At 35.8% G+C, this 14,496-nt stretch overlaps 1 protein-coding gene across 6 annotated transcripts in view; it reads left to right on the forward strand.

The window, feature by feature from the left end:
- The window catches only part of LOC150106649 (uncharacterized), a 366,314-nt gene that overhangs the window by 303,893 nt on the left and 47,925 nt on the right, over positions 1 to 14,496 (forward strand). For all 6 annotated transcript variants that reach the window (XM_090393240.1, XM_090393245.1, XM_090393244.1 and 3 more), the window contains one exon: positions 6,573 to 6,678. In XM_090393240.1, coding sequence (XP_090249366.1) covers positions 6,573 to 6,678 — 106 coding nt within the window. The remainder of the gene's footprint in view (positions 1 to 6,572; positions 6,679 to 14,496) is intronic.

Raw genomic sequence — 14,496 nt, forward strand, 5'->3', positions numbered from 1 at the left:
ACATACTCTAAATTACATAGTGTCTACTCATTTCTTTAACTGGAAACATAAAATAAATTCTCTACTTTACCATCCCCTGGAATAATTATCTGGTCCAGTCACTGCTTTGTCTAGACATCTTGATCTTTCCGCTGGCTTTCGCCCACATGGTCACTTACGATGATCGCACAATATGGTCGCTCCGAAATGATACAGCGATGCGCTGCCCTAGTCTCATTCCGTTACCACTTACAGTTTCAGCATTGCCGGTTCTTCGGTCTTGCTCAGCTGCCCTGCTATGAAGGGTTAGCTAGCTAGGACATTTGATCTACGGGAGACGACGCATAACTTCTATGGCCGATCCGGAATCACCCAGCTGGCAGGAGAGAGAGAGAGAGAGAGAGAGAGCCAACATCCACGAAAAACAGGAACCAAAAAAGCCTTGGAAGAGGGGGGCAAAACCCTTTTATACCACCTCCTTTGGTGCCCTCTCTCTCCCTTACGTTTTTTCCACATGCCATGCATCTTTCACCCGTGGCATCTTCCGAGAACGCATTCAAGCTTCATCTTCCATATAATTTCTCTCTGCCTTAGGCCATAAGTTACACTGGATGGCTAAGACGTGATCTTTAGACTTTAGCTTACACTCAATTAATTCACATACATTGCATAGGATATTCTATTTTAACTACATTTTTATACAAAATTCCTTTCATGACTTTGTGTAAACAGGATTAATTTCACAATTCTAAATCAACATTCTTTCAGCTCTACTTAAGGTTAATACATATGTGTATTTACTTTCTTGCCCAAGTTCAAGTTTCTCGTTGTTTACATTTTGACTTGTTAGATTCTGAATGAATTAATTCCTTTCCAAATTTGATCATTCAGGATGTAACAATAGAATATGATTTAATTGAATGCCAACTGTGATTTGCTTGCGTAGCTTTGACACACTTCTTGGAGAAACAATTCTCAGATAAGGGGCATGAATTTAAAGTGGAATGGGGAATAAATGTTTCCATACCAACAAAAATTATTTCTGTGATGCATTCAAAGAAAATGTTTGTATTACCTCATTTGGCATTCTTATAATGTCAGACAGTGCGATTGTGGATGTGTACATGTTATTCTACAGGTAAAGAGATAAACAATACTTAGAAGGTTCACCGATGAAGAAGAGATTTAGAGTGTTTGTATAGTCATTGGGATTACCTAGTAAGCATGTGAAAAATGTGTGCAATATCACTGGTGACAGCAAAAGTCTCTCTACCAGCTGGATCAGCACAGTTAGAAAAAGCTAATTGAAGTTGAAAATCTCTAAGAAAAATCACTCTTAGGGATGTTGAACTGGATGAAATCAATGTTTGGAGAAAGAAAATCAATATTCAGAATGTTTTTAAAGCATTAAGAGAGCAAAAGCAGCTAAATTAGAACACATCTCAGAATGGAAAGATATATCAGGAGGAGTATGACAAGGATGTACTCTCTCACCTCTGCTTTTCAATATGTATATATATATATATTGAAAATATATATAACAATCTGGAAACAGTATAACCCATTTGGTATACAATTAACCCCACAAATGAAAAGATACACTACTATTTGCAGATGATCAAGTAGTATTAGCTACATCAGAAGATGATTTACAAAGATCATTAAAAGCATTAAATGATATCTCACAACAATATAATATGACAATATTTAAAGGAAAAAAAAAATAACATTCAAAGGAGAAAACCCAATAAGAAGTAAAATAGTGATAGATAATAAAAATTAGAACAAGTAAATACTTTCAGATACCTGGGATGTGATTTATCGTACAAAGAAGAAAAAGACATAGACACTAAAATATCAAACTTTGTCAAAGTAAATGGCATAATAAATAATATATTTAAGCCATCTGTAGTATAAAAACACACTAGAATCAGACTATATAATGTCCTGTCAAATCCAGCTCTACTATACTGAAGCAAAACATGGACCATAAAAAGGAAAGATGAAAAATCAATTCAAACAGCAGAAATGAAATTTCTCAGAAAACAGCTGGATGTGCCAAGTGGGACCATAAAACAAATGAGGAAATTTGAAAACATGGTCTGAGACTGTTTTTTGATGGTTCAGGCTGCCCCCCCCCCCCCCACCTCTAGTTGTGATGAGGAATATCTTACTGCTGTGGCCTATGACTGGCCTATCTATACACGTTGCCATTTCCCAGGTAAGTAGCACACGAACACTGTCACCAACTGCAGGCAGAACAGTCATGTCTTTTACTTTGATAACAGAGCATGGTATATTTTGTAGATGCCCACCACATCAGTTTTATCTAAAGTAATGGAGAAGGTTAACAACAGTCAAATTTTTCAACACCTTGAGAACGGCTATCTAACTAGTGACCACCAATATGGATTTCACCACTCTAGATCTATAGGAGATCTCCTGGTCTATATTACGCACCTTTGAACCCATTCCATGGAAAGGTTTCGAGAAACCTCTGCCTTTGCTCTTGACAATTCGATGGCTTTTGATATGGTCTGGCATCAAGGGCTTCTCAACAAGTTACCCTCATTTGGACCTCAATTGGAGCCGTCTACTTCCACTTCTTAGGCTGATAAAGAATTTTTGGCTAGCAAAGGATAGCTAACCAATTTTTTAAAAAGGAATACACTTCATAACGTGAAGATTACAGGCGAGATTGCAGCAGAAGAAGCAGCCAAAAATTTTCAAGAGAGGTTAGCCAAAATTATTGAAGATGGTGGATATTTTTCTGATCAAGTGTTTAACACTGACGAAACAGGATTGTTTTGGAGGAAAATGCCTAGTCGAACTTACATCTTAAGTCTGAGAAAAAAGCAAGTGGGTTTAAAGCAAGCAAAGATCGAGTAATGTTGTTACTTTGTAGCAATGCATCAGGGGATCGAATGTTGAAACTCCTCTTAGAAAATTGATCTCTAAGACCACGTGCTCTTAAAGATAAAGATCTAAAACAGCTACTGGTACATAATAACTGCTGTATTTACTGAATGGTTCAGTAATTGCTTTGTACCAGAAGTGGAAACATATATGAAGCAAAAAGCTCTCGATTTTAAAGATTTATTAATTGTTGACAATGCACCAAGTCATCCGCATTTAGAACATCCAGATATGCAGGTAGTATTTTTTCCACCCAATACAACAAGCATTATTCAGCCATTAGATCAAGGCATAATTGCTACTTTTAAAAAATATTACGTTAAGCATGCTTTTAGATTTATATTGAATAAACTAGAAAATGAATCATTAACAGTAACTGACATTTGGAAATAATTTTCTATTTTGGACTGTAAATCATGTTGCATCCGCTATAGCTGAAATAAGACCACAAACTTTAAATGCCTGCTGGAAAGCAGCTTGACCTGGATGCGTTGCAAACATCTACATTATCAGCTTAAATCATTACTTTGGCACAGGAAATTGGTGGAGGTTTTGATACATTTAGCCAGAATGATGTAGACAAATTACTTGTGGATAATGCCTTAAATGATGATGATATTATTGGATATCAATTAACTTTAGATATCGCCGAAGATCCAGAAAACGATGGTGAAGCAGAAGAAAAATCTGTTCCCCCTCACTGAAAATATAATTCGAGAAGGTCTTGAACTGTGCAATAAATTGGGAAATCATTTTCTTGTTAATGACACAAATTCTGAACGAGCCTTTAAATTCCAATGTGAGCTGAAGAACTGTATGTCTGGATATCGCGAGCTGTATTAAAAAATTAGTAAAATCATCATCGCAAAGTTTAATCACTGATTACATTGTCAGAAGAAAAAAATCAGCACAGAACGAGGGTGAAGCTAATTCTGTTTGTGAAGATCCATTGCCTTTACCATACAGATCTGATGCACTGACTGTCTCTTCTGGTGATGAAAGTGATTTCACACCAGTTTACAAACGTTGCCAAATATTGTCTAATAGCGATGACAATTCTGATGACAAGATGTAAAAAAAAATTGTTACTTTTCAATAAAATTAAATGAATAAAGCTTTAATAAAACAAACTTAGGCATTCTTATTTTCCTGAATTTTTATAAACTTTTTATGCGATTTTAGGTTTATTTTAATTCATTGCTTTAATTCATTAATTATTTTAATTCATTAATTTTTCAACGTTAAGTTAGGTCTTTTTTTGTGCGATTTTTTATATGCGATTTACTGTGGAACGTATCTACCACATAAAAATAAACCCGATTGTATTTAGAAATTTATACAAATACAACATTCATTTTCCAAATGATATTCTATCTTTTTCAATTTAGCTACTTGAATACAAATCATACCCTAGTTCTTCTTTATGAACTGGTCAATAACTTCATCATAAAAAGTTGGTTGTAACTTAATTTTCCCAAGCAACATGCACGCTTGTAAAGGCGGGCTGAAGCTCACTGGTAGCTACGTTCACTGCGTATGGCTTGTGTTTATGCAACAGAGTGAGACAACGTGAAATGGCTATGCATGCGCATGAAATCACAGTGCTGCTGCGAGGATCTGGAAGCTTCTACAACCAAGCAAGCCAAGGTAGCTTTGACTAGACGAGCAAGCATCGACTTCGATACACAATGCAAAGCTCAATTATTGCTGTGCAAGCTTAAGACGTCTTCTGTCTACAAAAATAAAAGCCTAAATGGAGTGCTTATAAATGCATGCATTTATTAACAAATAAATATTAATTCTTTCTCAATTAAATAGCTTGTGCAGCAAGCATAGCAATCATGGAGAATTCGCCACTGCCGACAATCACATTATAAACTGTAAGGCAAAATTGCTTATGGACCATAAGTTTATGCTAACAGTTAATGTGCCTGAATGCTAAATTATAGAGTCTGTTCTCTGATATTTTTAACTGATTTTGCTTGTTGTTTAATAGTGAAATAATATAATGATGATACAAATTATAACATAAAAGTACTACTGTATATAGTACTGTACTGGATTAAATAATGAAACTTGTGTACAGTGATTCTGTGAGTTCCCAGTAAAATATTCAGTTAGAAACACGTGGAGCAAAAGTAATTTATCAAAGCTGCTGCTTCATTGATTGGATGGAAGCAAGAGATGTTAGGTTATCAACAACAAATGTTTCAAATTTAGGGATAGCAACAAAGCATTCTGAGGATGGTTCACCAAATGCATAACTTGTGGAAGGTGTAGGCATGTCTTCAGAGAGTGAAGTGACATCAGCAAAAGTAGGCATGTTTAAAATATGTAAATTGTGGCAAGCAATTGCAGCTTGCACCTTTGAAGGTGAGAAGACAGTTTTACCACCTAAAGAGCTGAGCTAGAGGTTAACAATGAAGATGTAGTGTAGCTGATGGAAACTGTGGGAGAAGGGCTCTCAAATGAACAACTTACAGAGCAGAGTTAGAATCACAGAAAGTTGCAGAAAAAGAAGAAGAGGGGAGAAAGCAAAAAAACAAGAAAAAAAGCTCAGACCCCCCCCCCCCAGCTTATTTTTTCTTGTTTTTTTTTGCTTTCTCCCCTCTTCTTCTTTTTCTGCAACTTTCTGTGATTCTAACTCTGCTCTGTAAGTTGTTCATTTGAGAGCCCTTCTTCCATCAGCTACGCTACATCTTCATTGCTAACCTCTAACTCAGCTCCTTATTTAGTAAAATGGTCTTCTCACCACTCTTTCTTATAATCACTTCTAGCTGTTTCTTATAACTACTATTCATACACTCTGCTGCATCTATATTCTTCGTACAAAGCAAGATGTTATATTCCTTCCAAAATTCTTTGAGTGTTTCCTCACTCTCAGTAGCCACAATATCCTGAGCATATTTGGGTACAGGGCATATTTGGCAGTATGCCTTGAAGTCAGCAATAACACTCTGGTCCATGGGTTACAGGAGTGAATTGGTATCAAAGAACATATTAATGGGTGTCTGTTGTAGGTATAAGTGGTTGTAAGTTGCATACATTATAATCTGGGACCAACTTTGGAAAGATGGAAAGAACTGTCTGGAAGAACATAGAAAATATGTCCATCTTCTCCATGGCTGTTCCAGAATGGCAAACCATGCCATCAGATCCAGTGGAAAATTATCTCAATCTTGTATGTATTCCAAACAGATTTAAATCAGAAAGACTATTTCTGAAATCAGCCACAACAAACAAATTTGACTGTATATTATATTGCCAAAAATTTGGGAGACCATCATTTTGAGACTTTCAGCAAGATTTCTTCATTGCACATATAGAGGACACAAGTTAGGAATGCAGGAACCTACTTTTTACAGTCAATCTGTGTTTACCTTCCTCTTGGTGTGCTGCGTGCACATGCTGTACATTTGTTTGTGCCTATTATGGGATATTGAGACAACAAATGTGAAGTCGGTAGCCTCTGAAATACTTCGCAAGGGTATGCAATCTTTTGGTTTGCATACCCTTGGATAAAGGATTAAAACAAGAATATAATTTCTTGTTATTATCATTAACTCTTTCTCTCGTTTTTCTTTAAAAATTGATATGAGATGAAAAATGAATATTTTACTTACTTGTATGTTTTATTTAAAACAGTTTTACTCTTTTTTTTTTTTAATTACATTTAGATTTTGAAAATAAGAGAATCTCATTCAACATCATGTAGAGAAGTCGAAGAAAACCACCTCCTTAGCTTAGAAAAATTGAAGGAAGATTACTGCAGGCAGAGACAAGGTAAGCTATTTATCAATACGGGAGTCCATCAAGATTGAAAGCTTCCTGGAATTTTAGTAATAAATTTTGTGAACTTAAAACCTAGGATGGGTACTCTGTTCCTATGCTTTTAAAATGTCATATATAAAGACAAATGTTTGCTGCTTTTTTTTTTTTTTCTTCTTTTTTCTCCCTTTTTATTTGGTACACAGATTCACACCTACTGGACCTAATTCCATCCAATTGTGCATGGCCTTCCTATTTGGCTATGACAAGACCATAAGCTATATTTTGACAGAATGTATTACAATAACTGTCTACTACTGAGAAAGATTTTCATTTTTTTTTTTCACTCACCAAAATCTTTCAAGCTAAAAATGTCACTCTCTAGCAAAATCTTTTGTTTTTCAAAATCATCTCCTAAAAAAACGTGACATTTAAAAACTAAATTTGGAAATTAATAGAAAATTAGTACTTTTTTTAAAAAATTACTGAGATCAGATGCTCTGGATAGCAGATAATTAAAAAAAAAAGTTTGACCTAGGAATCTCACTTCAACATATTAAGCTAGTGGCTGTGACTGTGTTTCTTGGCCATAATTATTTTTGTAATTCATCAGGATGGTTACTTCTACACTGACTGTCAGATCTGGTAATTGTCTGTTCCCAGGATTATTTCCCACTTTTTCAGGAGATAAAACTATGTCTCCTCAGTTGAAGAGCCTATCATTCTTATCAACTAAAGGACTGATAATTGCATTTTTGAGGTGCAATTTAAGAAATGTGTGGAATGCAAGAAATGATGGATATGGGAAAAATAATTCACTGCCAAAAAGCCATTGCACTTGAAAACACTTGTTTATTTATAAAAATAAAAAAAATAATAATAACAACCTAATTGAGTTAAAGAACAGAACAAGCAAGTAGTTTTATGAATGCATGACCTGCAGAATTTTATATTTTCCATTTGTTTTTAATCAGTGCATATTATTATTAAACCACCATAAAGTCAAAAGACTCATTGTGGGAGGTCCCACTGTTACATGCAGTTTATACCTTGCCTCAAATAGGTTCACTGTCTCTGTGCTCACCACACTCTCAGGCAATGTATTCCAATCTGCTCTCACACCTCCTTGCTCACACTCTCCTTATACAGCTTCCAGGGATGACCTTTCATTCTCTTGCTGTCTTCACCCACTATGCAAAATCTTCCACACGTTAATCTGGTAATAACCCTTTAATGGCTTGTATGTCTTGATCATATCGCCTCTCCTCCTATCCACCAATTTCTGCAAATTGCATTTTCTCAATCTATCTTCATACTCATCATTCCAGAAACCACCTTAGTCAATCATCTCTGGACCTTTTCCAATACATCTTCATCTTTTTAAAAACGAAGTGACCAAATCTCTGCACAGTAATCTATATGTGGACTGATCAAAGCCTTATACAAGGGAGCCATAATATCCTTACTTCTATGAGTCATTGTCCTCCACATCATTCCCATTATCCATTCTGCTGTCCTCACAATTTTAGCAATATGTCCTGAAATTTTAGGTACTTGTCCACAATCATTCCTAGATTTCTCATTTCTTCTACCTCTTCCAAGATATTTTATTTTCACTGATTGTGTACTTTACATCCCATCTTTGCTTCCCAAATTTCAAAACCTTGCACTTTGCAACATTGATTTGCCATCCCCACTTACTTTCCCATTCAGCCAGTGCATTCAAGTCCTCTTGCAAAGCCACAGTGTCTTCTCTACTCCTGATAGCTCTCTCCAACTTTTCATCATCTGCAAACAACTGCATATCACAGTTCACACCTCTCCCAATATCTTTCACATACAAATTAAACAGCAATGAAACCAAAACAGATCCTTGGGGGTACACCACTAGTAACTTTTCTCTTCTGGGATAGCATTCCTTCATAGGCAACTCACTGATACCTATCAGACAGCCAATCTCCAATCCAGGCATTAATCTACTGTTTTAGCCCCATCTATTCCAATGTAATTACCAGCTTGTCATGTGGAAATTTATCAAAGGCCTTTGCAAAATGTAAATATACCACTGTCTATGTATTATGCTTATCCAATGCATTTGTCACCTTATTATAATAAGGCGACAAAAGCATAGGATAAGCATAATACATTAACCCGGTAAAAACCCATTAAGACCAATTCAGAATTGGGTTGACTACAGAAAAATTGTCTTTGGTGGCCAACACGATCTTCCTTTAACAAACCCATGCTGGCCACCAAAGACTATTTTTCTGTAGTCAACCCAATTCTGAATCTTGGTCTTAATGGGTTTTTACCGGGTTAATGAGGAAGTAATTTTTCATAGAATGGGAGGAGGTGATAGAATAAGAGGCAGTCTCTAGAAACTGTATAAATAGAGTGTGAGAAAGAACATAAAGATAGGTTCTTTGCATGGAAAATTGGTTGGCGAGTTGGTCATTGCCTGACAGTGTGGTGAATGTGGATACATTGAATGAGTTTAAAGCGTGGTTTCATAGACTGTAAATAACAGCATGTACCTCCTATTATGAGTCTTTTGACTTCACGGATATCACAATTGTGGTGGCAAGTGTACATGGGATGGTGAAGAGCAAGCCCTAGGGAAGACCTGCATTCAGATGATCTAATTCCTTGCAGGATCACTGAGGGAGAGTTTGGTAAGTTTGACCACTCCTAGTGGGAATTTGGCTTGCATGAGTTTGAAAAGAATCCCATTTGCCATATTTTGTCAAATGCTTTAGCAGTGTCCAGAAAGATCGCACTTGTATGCCGCTTCCATTTGTATCCTACATTGATGTTTTTCATGAATCTGAGAACTTGTTGTTCAGTGAAATAGTTCTGCTGGAATGTGAATTGCTTATAATGGATGAGATTTAATTTTTTAGTGACTTTCTGCAGTCTTGTTAGCATCGTCCTCCTTGCTAAATTTCCTAGGCAGAAGCACAGGCTGATTGGGCAGTGATTTTGGGGGATGGGGGATTGTGCTGCTTTTCCTTTTTTTTGAGATTAAGATTATCAGCTACTTTTCATTGCACTGGGAAGTAGTGATAATTTAATATTTCTTTAATAATAGCAGCAATGTGCATTATTGCTTTAAGTGGCAGGCATGTTTGATGATTTTGTTAGAAATTCCACCTGAACCTGTGATTTCCTGTTCTAAAGTTTTGTTAAAACTACATTTTATTGTTAAATCTAATTCTTATTAATTAATTCTTGTTCGGCTGCGCCTTTAAATTTCTATGTTTTCTCATTTGAAACTTATCTTCTTAACCTTTTACTATACGTCCGACTTATCGTCAGTTACGTTACCTCTATCTTGTGGCCGCAATTAGTAAGGCTCACATGTGCAAGATGTCAAGAACAAAGAAAGTGCCTCAGGCTGGAGTCAATCTCTTTGTCTGATTTGCTGGTGTTTATTCTAAATTAAATTTTGGAAAATTCGTTTGTTAGTCAGCTGCGCCACCAAAATTCTACGATAAAAGGTGTATCTCCCTCTGAAGAATAGAACACCCAGTATGACACTCAGCTCCTTCCTTTCCAACTTACCTCTATACCAAATTATATATATTTCTTACTCTGCAGTCGTGATAATATCTACTTTAAGACACATAGGTTCGATTTTATGAGTAGTGCATTGGACTTAGAGATCAGGCAAGTTATTTTGACAAGAAATCAATTTATTCATCACTAAGCAACAAATACACAAATGACACAAATTAATTTGTCTTAAATCTAATATGTATGCTATATCTAACAACTCTATAAGTTATACGATCATTTCTCACAATCATCTGAATCTCAGCAGGACTACTTGTCTAGAATTTTTCCCCCCTTTCTTAACTTTACATATAATCAGATCGTCAACATATAAAACTTCAGCCTTAAGGAATGACTACAGCAATTAAATACAAGTAGATTCAATGTACAATTCAGCTAGGCTTTCTCTTACATAGAGTAAATTAATTCAATTGTTAGCTCAAGGCCTAAAGTCCTGCTACTCTAATTTCTAAAACAATTCCATCAATTCAAATCACCATCACAATCTAAGTTTCTTTCTGACTAAATAATGGAAAGTTCTCACTTTTCATGAAGTCCTCTATAGCTGATTATCCCTTCTTGTTCCCATTAGGCCTCGTCACTGCACCTGAACATCCTTTTCATAATTTACAAGACTTCCTTCTTGTTATCGGCAGACAATTTAATTCCTATGGCTTGGAAGTTCAGCATCTGGTTCCTCCTAATACGACGTGCCTTAGTTGCATCGTTCTTCTGGCCCTTGCTTTGTGAATAAAAGTCTCCGAATAGGAAAACGATTCATCACCCATGATTCTAGTGAAGCTCAGCTGCTGTTAACAAGCATCGTACTTTCTTCTAAACTCCTCGACTTACGGTGACCTTGATACCATCATGAGTCCGAACTCTCTTGTCGGAACTCCACATGACTTCCTGCCCCACAAACAGAAACTCCACTCCAGAACGTACTCGAACTCCCAGGAAAAGACTAAACCAAGCAAGCCCCGTTTCGACTCAGCAAACTCCTATTTATATGGTTCCGATGACCTTCGTTTTTCTTACGTTGTAGTCCCCTGGGTACCCCAATGTTCTGCACTCGTCGATTGGTACAATTAGACGGGAAACCCCCATGTAATGTCGACCTCCACGTTTGCGGTGGCCTCCGGTCATGACTTAATCCTTTAATCTGTCTGGAATTTTAGTTGACTAGAAGTATATTTAGACACAATTTACCTTATATGTAATTTCTCTTGTTCTTATACAAAACTTCTGATATTACAATATTCAGTAATTAAAAAAAAAAAACATTATTTCCATTTCAATTGCACTAAGTTTTTCTATTAATACACAAGTATTCGAGAAGGACTTAGCATATTTGTAAAATCTGCATAAAAAGTATTTTATTACAAAAACTCTTTTTATTCAGGATTTTACAGTTTGGTGATGATTTCACGTACTTCAGCAGGGTGGTTGGATAGAATTTACATAGCATATGTGGGTGTATACTTTACTGATGAAGTCTAGATTTGTGTGAGCACACTGCTTCTCTAAACAGTTGGCAAAAGCTTCAACTTTGTCTGCATTGTGGTGTACTAGACCATATTCAGAGTGGATTGATAGGAGGGGTTTACAGTCTGTGCTTAGGTCATTTTCCAGAGCATCTGGTTTTCTGCATTTAAGGACTGAAGTTTTGTCTCTCACTATTCATTTAAGTAGTTTTTAAGAACATATCAAACTTTGTTAGTAGTCCTGTTGAGCATTTGTTATGGAGCCATCTTCAGCAAAACTATTTTTGCCTGAGGTGGATAATCTGTACAGCAGTTATCAGAGTGCCATGCAACCCTTTGGCTTGCAAACAAAAATGCTTATAAGCTGTAGATATCGAAGTGGATGACATTGCACAAATACTGTTAAATACTCTACCACCATGACATTCATATATACTACCATGCATCTTTTCTTTCTGAAGGCACACCAAAATATTCTTGTTAGCAGCTCTTTCAAGCACATAGAATGGAATATTCTGATTTTGTGCCCATTGACACAGGTGGCTCAAAATCAGAGGCTCTAATGGGATATTCTGCTGTTCCCAGACAGCAGAATATCTGCTTAGATCCCATTAGATTGTAATAACCACTTCACTGCTTAGTTGTATGCGATAGTTGGGATTAAACTACACAATGTTGCACTGTTACCAAAGGTTCATTATATGTACAGATTCATGAAGCTCTCTACAGGCAATGATTTCTAGAGCTGCAGAAACATTTGGGACTCTCTCTCTCTCTCTCTCTCTCTCTTATATCCAGCATGTCCTGTCTCAGTTATGGAAGTTACATTTGGACACGTTTCTCTTGGATTCCGACTTGCATTAGGATTAAGGGAAATGAGGCAGTAGATATACATACCAGCCACTGAATTTTAAACTCATTTAGTACCGTATTTCCATATAGGCATGCAAATGACAATACCGATTCTCTTCAATTCCCTGTACATAGTACGGTGAGATATGGGTTGGAAACAGCCTTCATTAAATGCGTCAGTCAGTTGCTGCATACAAGAAGTTCTGTTTGTGTGTTTGTACAAGTCTTCTCAGATGGCAGCAATCTTGTTCTTCACAGACTGTCTTAGGACCACAGTATGCCTTTTAGATAAGAAATATGCATTATTTTTCCACTGATTAGACAACGGGATATCTCGCCTTCTGAGAAACCCTTTATCAGACTCCAAAATAGTATTGATCAATAGTCAATAATATTGAGATCAATACTATCGATGATTACTGACCAGCAGCATTCTTAAATAGTTGCTTAGAACATGTGGTGACGCATGTGACCAAGTATTTTGCATACATGCTGCGTAAGCAACATTTACATACATATCTGCATAAAGTTTTTTAATTCAGTGGCCACTATGTGTAGAACAGCTCTCTTGTCAAGCTTTCATTACTGTCCACTGCGTTGATTACAAGTAGACAGAAACTTTTATCCCAGTGGTTATTATGGAATAGAGAGAGAGAGAGAGAGAGAGAGAGATCAAAAACAAGTGCCATCAAGTCATGCCTGAAATCTAATTGTGGCAGTCTAGTCTATCGAGGGGCTGAGAGGAAATTGTTCTTGCTCAGCTCCATATAGATCATGGTCATCTTACATGCTCCTTTCTATTGAGGGATGATGACATTCCTATGTGTGAGCAGCACCTGACTAACCACGAATCGCATTTTGTCAATCAGTCCAGTTACTATTTTAATCATATTCATAATCCGTCTGAGTCCTATACACTCAGGCAGATTTTATCCAATTCATTAAGTTTCTCTTTCATTTTTAAATTTTTACAGAACATCAATATTTATCACTGTATATAGATTGTGTACATATTATATATATTATTTTTATTTATGAAATGTAGTTATTGTATATTGTCTTTTAATTCCTGGTTGGTTTTATCTGTACTTATGAACTTCTTTACACTTGCTCTTATATACCTTGTTTCTTTATGCATTCATTTCTTGTAACTGTTTATTTATTATTAAGTAATTATTACCGTGTGTACTGCCACAACCTGTATTAGCACAGTATGATACCTTTTGCCACTAAACCCTTAACCAAACCAAATTCTAACCAAACAGAAAAATCCATTACAACTTTAATGTATACATTTTTTTTTTTCAATAAGATATTCAATTTTATCCTGCTGAAAAGTAAATGAGATTACTTCCAATTCCAAATCCCATATATATATATATATATATATATATATTCCTATATCTAAATTAGTGCGAAGATATCAATTTCAGGAATAGCATAGTCAATAAGTTTTCTTTTTTCTCGTTTGGTCTCTCCATGTAAAGTTATGTATTCATCTTTGTATTGGTGCATGGTGAATTTTCTCGAAATTTTCCCAAAACATTTTTGTATGTCTTATATTCATCTCCAACAAGAACCTACTTTTCCTTTATGTCAAATTACTTACATCACATCACATGAAAACATAAGGCATAGATAAAACTGTTTATTTGTTTAGCAGGCCAGATATTTCAATCTGAAACTTACAGACCATTTGAAGTGGCACTCACAGTTGATTACGTGGTAGAATGCAAACAATGGATTGATATGAAACAGAAAAAGCCACGGGATGTTATACTTACAACAGCATTAATGTTATAATTGGAAAAACATAGGTTAATCACAACTGAAAAAAAAATAATAATAATGATGTTATATTCTAACAAGACTTTCCCATATTTTAGATGAAGATAGACAGCCGTTCTGATTCAATTTGTAGCTGTGAAGCAAGTCCTCAGCACTC

The sequence above is a fragment of the Typopeltis vanoorti genome, chromosome 5 (genome assembly GCF_054136105.1).
Source record: "Typopeltis vanoorti isolate ZY-2024b chromosome 5, IOZ_Tvanoo_1.0, whole genome shotgun sequence".
NCBI classification, from domain to species: domain Eukaryota; kingdom Metazoa; phylum Arthropoda; class Arachnida; order Uropygi; family Thelyphonidae; genus Typopeltis; species Typopeltis vanoorti.